Source organism: Drosophila kikkawai, chromosome X (genome assembly GCF_030179895.1).
Source record: "Drosophila kikkawai strain 14028-0561.14 chromosome X, DkikHiC1v2, whole genome shotgun sequence".
NCBI lineage: Eukaryota > Metazoa > Arthropoda > Insecta > Diptera > Drosophilidae > Drosophila > Drosophila kikkawai.
Window position 1 is genome coordinate 27830566 of NC_091733.1, and position 12419 is coordinate 27842984.

Below are 12419 nucleotides of genomic sequence, written 5' to 3' on the forward strand. Positions count from 1 at the left end.
TACAGGAAAAAACTGAAAATGCCGCATATCGATATTATTTCCTAATATTTCTAAATACCCAATTGGATATTTCCCAAAAGCGTACTTGGCGATGACATCGATTGCTTTTAGTGCGCTTATTTTTCGAGATTTAAGGGTTCTATAGGTGTTTTTTTTGGGGTAAAATCGATGTATCTGATAAAAAAAATAAATATTTTGACAATTCCAGCAAAGCAGGGGTAATCGCAACAACCTGACTGAAAAATACATGAATCTAAGGTATTTAAGAAATGTAAAATAAAATTAACAAATAAAAAAATTAAAAAGAAAAATAAACAAAATATATAAAAGAAATAAATAATAAAATAAAAAATAAACAAAAACTAAATAAATAAATAAATACTAAATAAATAAATAAATAAAAACTAAATAAAGAAATAGAAACTTAATCAATAAATAAAAACATAAGAAAAAAAGTAAAAAACAAATCAATTGATAAGAGATTAATAAATAAATAAATAAAAAATTAAAAAAAGTAAAAAAAAACAATGTATATTGCAGATATATTTCTAAAAGATGTATTTCCATTTTCAAGCTTATAAAAAAAAAAACTGAAGGGTTTGCGCCTAGGATAAAAAAGAAATCGGACAATCGGACAAAGGCTCGTCAATGATGCCAATTTTAACCGTTGGATCAATGCTGCCCATTTTGAATTTTTCAAAAATTGTTGAAATTCAAAAATATTACAAAAAAAAAAAGCAAATTCTAATTATTCTAGTCAATATTGCAATAAATGGCTTGCCTTGCCCGGCCTGAACGGACTTTATCGTTTCACAAAAGACAAATTGATGCCGTCGCGAGCTTTCAGCACCATTTGGGCCTGCAGCTTGAGGGGCGCATTTTCCGGGCTCAGCCGCAAATCAAACTCGTTTACCAGGCGGGCGGTGAGCAGTTTCATCAGCAGCAGAGAGTACCTACGACCAATGCACACGTGCGGTCCCCCAGAAAAGGGAATGTAACTAAAGGCAGGCGGTGGATTAACCCCCTCACTCGCCAGCCAACGCTCTGGCTTGAAGGCATACGGATCCGGATAGTAGAGTGAATCATGCGCCAGTCCATACATATTGATCCAGAGCGTGATCCCAGCACAATATGTCCTGCCACCGATGACGGTGGTTCGTGTTGTCTGGCGTCCCGTGGTGGGCACAATGGTATACATGCGGAGTACCTCCTTGATCAAAGCCTCCAGGTAGGGCAGCTCATTGAGCGAGTCCAGGTCAGCATCCTTTGGCAACTGGTGCAGCTTGAGTTCCTCCCGAAGGCGTGACTGGGTCTCGGGATATTTGGCCAAAGCGTACAGGACAAATGACATGGCCGCCGTCGTAGTGTCCACACCCTAAAATCAAAGAGAAACCCATTAAATAGGGATTCCTGAGGACTCCTCTGACACTGCTGAACCCACTGCAAACACAAAAGTGTTGATTTCATCGCGAATTTCCTTTCTGCTCAACGGTTGATCTTCAAATCTGGCCAGAAGCAGTGTATCTAGGAGATTATGATGCAACTTGCCAGAAGGCTCTTTCTGCTGCTCCTCCAACTTCTTGGCCCGCTGCTCAATCACCTGATCCATTAGGCTGTGAATCACCTGCAGCTGCTCGCTGAGATCCCGCCAGAGTTGAGTGCGCTGGAAGATCCAATCGGAGGACAGCAGGGGATTGATCATGCGCTTGAACAGCAGCTTGCTGCTAAGATGGAAAGCTTGGATAGCGGGTGAGTGATCCATCAGCTGAGTGTCCAACTGGGCGCCCATGGAGGTATCTGTAAATAATTTTATAAGAATTTTATAAGAATTTTCTAAGAATTTTCTAAGAATTTTTAAAGAATTTTCTAAGAATTTTCTAAGAATTTTCTAAGAATTTTCTAAGAATTTTCTAAGAATTTTCAAATAATTTTCAAATAATTTCCAAATAATTTCCAAATAATTTTCAAAAATTTTCTAATTATTTTCAAATAATTTCCAAATAATTTCCAAATAATTTTCAAAAATTTTCTAATTATTTTCTAATAATTTCCTAATAATTTTCTAATAGTTTTCTAATAATTTTCAAATAATTTTCAAATTATTTTCTACTAATTTTTAAATAATTTTCAAATAATTTTCTAATAATTTTCTAATATTTTCTAAGAATTTTTTTGTAATAACCCTGAAAAACTCACCCACTATAGCATCCAGAAGGCAGGCAAAAAGGGGATCCGTCACCTCCAAACAGGCTCCTTTGGTGGACTCCAGTCGACTGACCAAGCGATCCACATGCTTGCCTATATCCTTGGCAAAATATCTTAACAATTGCGGCTGAAAGGCAGGTGTCAGGAGGCGACGTTGCCTGGTCCAATGGGCACCATGACTGATTAGCAATCCATTCCCTATGAGCGGCTCCAGTTGAAGAAACGTCTCAGCTTTGAGCAGCGTGGGATCATGCAAAGCCTGACGCGTTTCCTCTGCCGAGTGTAAAAACACCCACAACTGGGGACCCAGCCAGAGGCGATAAGTAGACCCAAAGCGATCCCTGAGCTCTGTAAAAACCAGAAAAATGACTGCCAGCTACAGTAAAGAGATTAAATCTTCAGACTCTAGACTCTGATTAACTCACATTCCGGCTTTAGTTTGCCCACCATTTGGGCATTTCCCAGGAGTGGAAAAGCCCAGGGTCCGGGCAAGCTGATGCCCACTTTGAGAAGCTTCCATTTGCGGAGTAGCAGCCACACACCCAGGGTGAGGAGCAGCAGCGGCCACAGCGCCATGTCTAGCGGTAGGGTTCGTTACTCCTCAAGCGATTGAAACAGACTGAAGTGGAGAATAATGGAAACCTGCTTGATTGGCGGCTTATCTTCAGAGGGGCCGGCAATCAATGGAAGCAGAGCTAGCGGAATGTTAACCCTTTGATGGAGAATATAATTATGAATAGATTATAATAAAAATAATAAATAATAATAAATAATAATAATAATAAATAATAAAAAATAAAAATAAAATATATAATATATATATAATATATTAAAAATAAAAATATTTAATTATATTATGTCTTTAAAAAGCTTTAAAAAATAAAGTAAACTAAATTAGTAATCCAAAAATATATTCAATAAATTAATTAAAAATTTTTGAACATATTTAATAAATATTTAATAATAATTTAGTTGGTCTTTAACGGGTTACTTAACCCACTAACATTCGATCTGCTGGCTTAGATAAGATTATCGGATTTCATTCAGGCCAGACATGTGTACTATATGCACTTGCTCTGGGCGGATTAATAAAATCCAGCAATCAGTCTACTTATTACCTATGTATTATATCTAATCTGTACTGTAAGACTCGACTCTAGAGCGAAATAAACAAATGCACTTGCTGGCACTTTGCTTTTATTTATGCATATTTCCCTATCAACGTTTGAGCTTTTATTAATTAATCTTTCAAGATAATAACACTTGTGAGTAATAGAGATTATGTGTTGCACTCTTTTATGTTTAAATAATAATTTAAAATTGTAGAAAAGCCTAAGATACTTGAAAAAACGTTTAAAATTAAGAGGGAACTAGTTTGAAATTAATTATAAAGTTTTTTGAATTATTTTTTTCAATATCAAGGAATATCAATATCAATTATCACCATAACTAAGCCAAAATAGCATCAAATTTAGTTCGGTAAACATTTCTATGCTAGTTTTTTGTAGATTAACAAATCTGCATATTAAATTTTAAATTTTAGGAAATCAAATTTTTTGTCATATTTTTTGTTACAATATTAACGATAATTTTGTAAAAAAAATTTTCAAAATATTTTTTCTCCCAAATCTTGTCTAATTCGACTCGCCTGTTGATGCTGATCAAGAATATATATGATTTATAGGGTCGCAAATGACTCCATCACTGTATAAAATCATAATACCCTACCAGAAGACCGGAAATAATCGATTTTGTTATCGATATTTTATATCGTAATTTTTTGGATAAATCAAAGTCTAAAAACCCCATAACTAAGCCAAAAAAGCATCAAATTCAGTTCGGTAAACTTTTCTATGCTAGTTTTTTGTAGTTTAATAAATCTGCATACTAAATTTTAAATTTTAGGAAATCAAATTTTTTGTCATATTTTTTGTTACAATATTAACTATAATTTTGCAAAAAAAAAAAAAATCAAAATAATTTTTCTCCCGAAATATGTCTAATTCGACTCGCCTGTTGATGCTGATCAAGAATATATACGATTTTTAGGGTCGGAAATGACTCCTTCACTGCTTTGAAAGCTTCTAACTGCAATTTGAATACCCTGCAATGGTATAAAACATAACTTTCCTATAGCATTTTTCAAAGTCAAAACAAATCACAGCGGAAGCTACATAGAAGCTCCCCCCCATTTCCTAGGCAATTAATAAATAAATAAATAATAAAGCCAAAGAGACGGACAATAATTCAGGCTGTGTGTGCCGCATTTTGGGCAGTTGTCAACGGTTGGCCCAACCGATCGGTTCGGTTTCGGTTTCGGGAGAGAAATTGCTTAGCCAAGTTAGCTGGCCAGCAAACCGTTTCGCCTACAAAGCACCGCATTAAGCCATAAAAAAAAATAAAGAAACAACAAATTACTTTGCAATGCACCTGTGCGTGGCCCTGTGGGTCTGCGGTGTCATCCTGGCGGTGCTTCTTGGTTGGCAGCAACGCAAGTGCTGGCGCCTCATCTGGCAGCTGAATGGCTGGCGAGGAGTGGTCCATCAGCCGCTGCTCTGGTTCCTGCTCTGCATCAATCTGCATCCGAATAGTAAAGTTATAAAGTAAAGTCTGATTTAAATTTACTAAAGAAAATCGTTAATACCTTTAGGCATTCTGGAGAAAGTCACCTATTTTCGGGTGTTTTTCCAGCGTCCCATGGCTGTTCTCTTGGGCACTCGCGTCCTGGTTTATATAGACGATCCAGCGGGGATGGAGTGCGTGCTTAATGCACCCGAGTGTCAGGACAAGACCTTTCTGCAGGATGGCTTCTTCGTGAATCGCGGCCTGCTTCATGCCAGAGGTTAGACTTAAAGAGTGTAAATTATAATTTATATTTTATTTTATATATAAATTATAATTATAATTACAGGCCAGCAGTGGAAGCTGCGCAGGAAGCAGCTTAATCCCGCCTTCAGTCACAACATTGTGACCAGTTTCTTCGATGTTTTTAATTCGGTGGGCAACCAGATGATCGAACAGTTTGCCACTTTGCCCCAGCTTCATGGCAAATCGGTCAGTTTCACGGATGCCGAGGATATGCTCAGTCGAGCTGTTTTGGAGGTATCTTGCTGTGAGTATTAACTAAATTTTAAATATAAATGGTGAAGATCTATATTAGTTTTTAAGCTTTATATAGCTGGAGAATATATTTTATAGTATACTTAAATTCTGGGAAATATTTAAAAAATAAAAACTTTACAATTTTGAAAGCAGATACAAGTTTCGTGAGAAAAAAAAGAAATATTGAAATCAATCGAATAAATATCAATCGAAAAATATTAAAAAATATAGTAAATCGTATATATCGATTTTTGATATGTAAAAATAATATCGAATTTAACTTTTAATATCAAAATTATCGAAAACTATACGTAAAATATTGTTTAATATTTTTTCGTAAATTTTGTGTCGATTATATTGATACTTTATATTTAACACAATACCGGTTTATTGTATATTTGTATAATGTATAGAAAATATCAATTTATATATCGATACAATATTACTGAGAGAGACTTTATCTAATATCCAAGTTTTATCAACTTAAATATATTTTTGATATTATTTTTTTAATAGAAATATATCACATTTAATATTAAAAATATCAATATTTTCAAAAATCATAGATTAAATTGTTCCAATATATTAAACATAAAATGATAAAATAATCATAAATATCTAAATATATATCATACGTTACAAAATACACATCCAGCGCTTGCAGTTGACCTCCATCTGTAAAAGCAATTATGGTATAATCACCACTACCTATCCACTATCCACTATCCAATTCACTGCCCATTTCCCCGCTTACTTGCCTGCCCTTCGCATGGCGACACGTTCCCCCCGTTTCCATGCAGCTCACGTATACGGAATCCGACACAAAATCCATCATCTAACGAGTGCTCAATAGTCCAGCGTTTGGTTTTTATTAATTTCTAATATTTTTTAATGTAAATTAGAAATGTTTAAATATAGTTAATATATATTTTATTGTATTATTTATTTTATAATATATTTTAAATTTTTTATTTATTTATTTTTTAAATTTAATTTTATTATATTTTTATTTTATTTAATTTTTTTTATTATTATTATTATTATTTATTTTTATTTTTTTTTAAGTTTTTTTTTTTTGCTGTAAATTGGATATGTTTATAATTAATATATATTTATTGTGTTATTTGTTTTGTAATATATTTTATATATTTATTTTTTTTAAATGTTTTATATTTTATATTATATTTTTTATATATCTTTTTTTATTTTGTTTTATTAAATTTTTTAACAAAATTTGTTTACTATTAATTATTTTATTTATTATTTTATTTTTTATTTCATTATTTTGTTTATTTAAATATTAAAAAAAAAATTTTAATGTATTTTTTTAATTTTTCTTTTTATTTTTTTTGTTTTTATTTTTCATAATATTTAAAAATAAACTCACTTGCAGTGACCATAATGGGCACACCCACAAACTTCACCCAGATCGATGATGACCACATTGCCCACAGCTACAAGAGGTGAGTAAAGGGGAAGCCCTCTCCACATTAACCTCTCCCAAGAGTTTCTCTAATGCTTACCCTTCAGACTCCTGGAGATATCAGCCGTTCGGGTGGTGAAACCCTGGCTACAGAGTGACCTGCTGCATCGTCTACTCGAGCCAGAACTTTATGCAGAATCTAAAAAGAACTGTCAGCTTTTGGAGGATTTTGTGGGCGGCATCGTGAAGACCAAGCATCGCAACTGGCGGCTAAGGGATGCTGTAGGTGCGGCTGGACCTGGTGAGGATACATCCTCGGGCTGGCAGCGACGCATCTTCATTGAGCAAATCTTCCAGCTGGCTGCCAATGGAGAGATGACGCTCGAGGAGATTATGCACGAGGCCCAGTCCATGGTTCTGGTGGTGAGTAATGAGAGTATTTATCAGAAATTCGGGTATATATCTACAATATACCTCCGATAGTCCTTTGAGACGGTGTCCAATAGCATCATGCTGGCCCTGCTCTGCCTGGCCACGCACAAGGGCGACTGCCAGGAGCGCCTGCGGGCGGAGATTGCAGCCGTGGTGCCGGATACTAGTGGCCATGTGGGCTTGGAGCAACTGCAGCAGTTGCGCTATCTGGATGCCTTTGTCAGTGAATCCCTGCGGTTGCTGGCCACCGTGCCCATGAATCTGCGTCATGTGAGTCGAGACTTTCGCCTGGCCGGACGGGATGCCATTGTGCCGCAGAACAGCATCGTGGTGCTGGACACTTTTAATATGCAGCGCGACGAGCGCTGGTGGGGAGCCAATGCCAAGCAGTTTGATCCGCAGAGGTTTCTCGACCAGGATCAGGACCAGCAGCCAGGGGAGACTCCAGCTCGAGGAGAGCCACGAAGACAGCGGGATAGAAGGCACTCCTACAGCTTTCTGCCGTTCTCCAATGGTTTGCGGTCCTGCATAGGTGAGTTTTTTAGTTTTATTATTATAAATTAATTATTATAAATTATTATAAATGATTATTAATTATTATAAATTATTTATGCATAATTACAAATTATTATAAATTATTTATACCGTTATTACAAATTATTATAACTTATTATATATAATTATAAATTATTTTAACTTATTTATAAATTATTGGAATTTATTTATAAATTTAAAAATTTTTATACATTTTTTTAAATTATTATAATTATTTATACATTATTACAAATTATTTTAAAATAAATTAAATTATTTATTTAAATCTATTATAAATTAAAATAGATTTTTAAAAAGTATTATAAAGTATTATAAATTATCATACATCATAAATGATTTATATATTATTATTAATTACTATTTTTAATCATTATTAATTATTTTAAAATTATTATTAATTATTATTATTACTTACTCTCTTTTTTTCCAAGGTCGTCGCTATGGCCTCTTCATCATGAAGGTCTTTCTGGTCAAGCTGATTGCCAACTTTGAGTTTCAGAGCGATTTTCAGCTGGAAAAACTGCAGTTTGTGGAAAATATATCCCTAAAGTTTAAGAATGTCGACGACATCCGTCTGGCCATCCAGCCTTATCGGGTGTCCCAAGCCTCTGCATAATCTCTAGGGTATAGGTATAAAGCAATTTTTTTTTCTAATTTTATTTACCTCTTTAAGGGGTGTTTTTTGTTGTATGGAAACTCAATAAAATATTTCTTACATTTTAATTTTGGTTTTTCCATTTCCCACTTATTTGAATTTTGAATTTCTAGGAATTTAGGGGATATTTCTGGGACTTTTAGGGGAATTTTAGAGGAAATTGTAGGAAATTTCTGGTTATGCTTTCAAGAAAAAGTTGATTGGAAAGCTTGGCCATATTTCCAAACCTTAAAGAAGTGACTCATAGATGACGCACGTATGACAGAGCTTTAAATAAAACCATTTAAAAACCAAAAACGGCTTTAATATAATTATTTTAATATAATTTAATAATAAATTAAATTATATAAAATGGTATTTTGTTACACAGAGACATAAATAAATAAAAAAAAAATTGGTTAAACAAAATTATAAAACCAAAACAGTTTAATAATAATATTTTTAAAAACTTTTAAAGGTAGACACGAAAAAAAACCTAAAATATTTTGATTTCTTTAAATTTATATTTATCTATATTAAAATGGTAATTTCAAAAACACCATAACTAAGTCAAAAACTCATTAAATTAAATTCGGAAAGCTTTTCTGAGCTAATATTTTCTAGGTTAACTAATCTTCTTACAAAATTTTAAATTTTAAAAAATCTAAATTTTTGCCTTTTTTTACACAATTTTAACAATGTAAGCCCTTGAAAATTTTGGAAAAATTTTTTAAAAATTTGTTTCAATCGGGACATGTCCAGATTGACTCACCTGTTAATGCTGATCAAGATCATATATGATTTATAGGGTCGGAAATTACTATTTCTAACCGAAATGATGCTTCATATTTCAATATTAAATATTTTAATTTCTTTTTTTAAAATATTATATAAAAAACCTCAAAGATTTTAAGGTGTTACCCTTTTTTAAATAATTTCTACATAGTTTCCCCTCAAATATACTTTATATTCCTCAGAAAATAGACAAAAATTCTGGGTCTTACCCATTATAGGGCTTTTCCACTTGAAGTAAACTGAAAATGGGGAACTGCATCTGTCAGGGGATGCGACAAATGTCGGGCGATTGCCGAGCACGCGACGGCTAATGTGGAAGGACAGGGACACGGACATGGATACGGACTCGGCTGTAGTCGTAGCAGAAGCAGTAGCAGTCACACTGCCGTATGATAATATGCCACAACTGTCAGCAATATTTCCGCTGTGCTCTCTGCCCCGCTAGAATTTTCACTAGATCTCCGTAGGTCCCCCCGTACCACCACCCCCAGACCCGGGCACATATCATTGTCAGCTTGAGTCCTGTTGACTCGTCTGAAGAGTCGGAGGAGAGTCGTCCAAAGAGCGTCCAAAATGTTGGCACCGTCTTAGCTGCTAAACGACAACAGCAGCAGCAACGCCAGTCAGCCAAGTGGCATCATTATAACTTGGTCTAAACTACACTGAGCGAACGTGGCGAACGAATCCAGGATGCCCAACGATCAAAGGATGCAGGATCTGCACTCATACACATATGTGTGTTGTGGGGCATCTTGTTATTTCCCCAAATCATTCGCACATTTTGTCAAGTGCTTCCTTTTAACCCTGTACTTTTGTGGTTTAAACAAGGGTATATTACTTGGAATGGGCAGGAGTCGGGGGTTTTTTGGGATTTGAAATGGAATGAAAAAATGCAGGAGCAAGGTATCGAGTTAGAAACTGAGTAGAACTTATCCAGCAGCTACCTATTTATCAATAAATATTTTAGTTTCTCTTGTTTAATTTATAATTTACAAAATAAAAAATGATGATTTAAATTAAGTTTAGGCGTTATTTTCCCACAGTTTGATATATTTAAAAGAATATCGATTTATCTCACAGGTTTATCGTCGTTAAAATAATCGGCTACTAATGATGTTTTCTGCTATTACTAATCGTAATCATTTTAGACCTATTACAACCTACGTAATCAAATGTTTCGTTTGTTTTTTTAGTGTTTTTTTTTGTACCTCACACTATTTACATATTTAAAGGGTAACTTCTAGTTGAGTTTTATTGTTATCACTGATTTTTGGCTTGCGATTCCTTTTACCTTTTCGCCAGGCAAATGACGCCGTCAACGCAGTCATTAGGTGAACGGAGGAGTGCAGCCAGGATATCTGCTGGCTCCTTGTGCTCCCCCCCCCACTCCCAGTTAACGTTGTTGTTGCTGCTACTGCTGCTGGCATTAACTTGACACTTTCCCCCATTTGCCGTGAGTGGAATGCATTGCATTCGTGTCCGTAACTCCTTTCGTAATTCCCTCCGTAACTCCATATGTGTGGGTGTGTGTGTGTGTGTGTGTGTGGAAGGGATGTGTGTGCGGAAATTTATAACTGTGAAAGGCACTTGAAACACATTCGCATGGAAATTGCCGTCACGGTCGCCAGGCTCACTTGGCGGGCCCTCGCTCCCCCCGCGCGCGCGCTCTTACTCACACATTTACTTTGATTGATGTGACGGCGCAAAATCGCCATAGCCACAGATAAAATATATAGTCCTCCGACTCCTATTGCAACTCCAGCTCTCCTTTTCATCTAAAATGGAGTCTTAATTATTTGGCCAAGCATCAGGAAACCCTAGTAATTGCAAGGATTATCTGGAAAGCAGAAAAAGGACTTTAGTTGTACATTTTTTAAAGAGAGAATTTGAACTGAAAACTCACCTAGATAATGCAGGATTTATATAATTAATTCAAAGAATAGAGAATGTAGAAAGAGGCAGTGAACACAAGAAAATGAATACCAATGGAATGAACACAAGAAAATACATACCAATGGAATGAACACAAGAAAATGAACACAAGCAAACGAAAGGATATTTTTACAGAAAGAAAATATTTTTAAATTATTTTACGATCATTTAAGCCTTGAATTATTTAGCAAAAAAGAATAATAAGAAATATACATACTAATGATGATCCTTTTTGCTGTTCCTAGGCAGATCTGCACTTGATGTTGCTGTGGCTTCCAGGACTCTGGCACTCTGACACGCACACACACATACACATGCTCAAACAGGGTACCCAGGGACCTAAAATGCAAATCGTGCTGAATTGCATTTTTCAGCCAAAACGCTTGGAGAGCTCTTCCCCCAGAAACTGACCATTGGCCATAACCCGGAGTTTTCAGCTTCAGCTTCAGCTTCTGTTCCTGTGCGAGGCGTTGATAAATGTGTGTGTATGTGGAGGGGAAGAGGGGTAGCATAGCTGGAATCTGGATTCCTGTATCCCTGGACCCTGGCCAGTGTCAGTGCCACTGATGCTGATGCCGTTAAGTGCGACAGAAATCCACTGAGCCGCATAAAGCGAAAGCGTGAAAATGCCGCCGCCAGCGGCCTGCTAATAGAGGAGTCCCAGTCCCCCATGTTCCAGCCGCAAGGACATCGGCCATGGCCTGGCCTGGCATTCCAGTTTGGCCGGGCATTTTTGGATCATTTTTCTTAGTTTTTGTTGGCCTCGGTTTCTTCTTCGGTGGCAACGTTGTTGACAATTTGTCGACGTGTCAAAAGAGTCAACGTGAATGTGACAAGTGATGCTGACGAGACAGCCGCTGCATTCCCGCACTCGTTTCCCATTTCCCGCACCAGCTACCAACTCCCAGTCCTTAGTCCTCCATTTTCTCTCTCCCATCCTCCTTTCCATTTCGATTTCCCGCTCCAAGTCCTGCTCCTTTTTCTTAAATGCAGGCAGACTTTTTAACTGATCTCATCGAAGAAAAAGGATTTTCTAAAAAATCCCTAAGAGAATAATAAATCCCTAAGAAAATATGTCTAAAAAATATGTTTTTAAATATAAAGAAGTATAAGATATCCCCTTTAAAATATTTAGAAAATTAAAAAAAAAATTATGTACTAAATAAAACAAATAAAAAAACAATAAAAAATAAATAAGAAATTAAATCAGATTGAGCAAAATTAAAAACCAAAATATAAGAAAATTGCAATTATAATAAAATAAAATAAAAATAAATAAATAAAATAATAATAGATACTACTAATAATTAATAAATAATATAAATAATTTTAAATTAAACA

The 12419-nt window shown here is 35.1% G+C and overlaps 2 protein-coding genes and 1 long non-coding RNA gene across 3 annotated transcripts; 1 reads left to right on the forward strand and 2 right to left on the reverse strand.

The window, feature by feature from the left end:
• Positions 1 to 515: 515 nt before the first annotated feature.
• Cyp311a1 (Cytochrome P450 311a1) lies at positions 516 to 2781 on the reverse strand. The gene is made up of 4 exons (XM_017168658.3): positions 2631 to 2781; positions 2197 to 2574; positions 1442 to 1797; positions 516 to 1375 (listed from the first exon to the last, which is right to left on the reverse strand). The coding sequence occupies exons 1-4, from the start codon at positions 2779 to 2781 to the stop codon at positions 803 to 805; spliced, it is 1458 nt and encodes a 485-aa protein (XP_017024147.1). The 3' UTR covers positions 516 to 802.
• A 1714-nt stretch (positions 2782 to 4495) lies between these two features.
• On the forward strand, positions 4496 to 8376 carry Cyp318a1 (Cytochrome P450 318a1). The gene is made up of 7 exons (XM_017168652.3): positions 4496 to 4795; positions 4856 to 5047; positions 5117 to 5317; positions 6701 to 6770; positions 6838 to 7153; positions 7214 to 7694; positions 8149 to 8376. The coding sequence occupies exons 1-7, from the start codon at positions 4630 to 4632 to the stop codon at positions 8331 to 8333; spliced, it is 1611 nt and encodes a 536-aa protein (XP_017024141.1). The 5' UTR covers positions 4496 to 4629; the 3' UTR covers positions 8334 to 8376.
• Positions 8377 to 8498: 122 nt separating this feature from the next.
• Positions 8499 to 11958, reverse strand: LOC138929251 (uncharacterized). Its single transcript, XR_011445662.1, has 3 exons — positions 11296 to 11958; positions 10823 to 10983; positions 8499 to 8639 (listed from the first exon to the last, which is right to left on the reverse strand). It is a non-coding gene; the product is annotated as an uncharacterized lncRNA (long non-coding RNA).
• Positions 11959 to 12419: the final 461 nt, after the last annotated feature.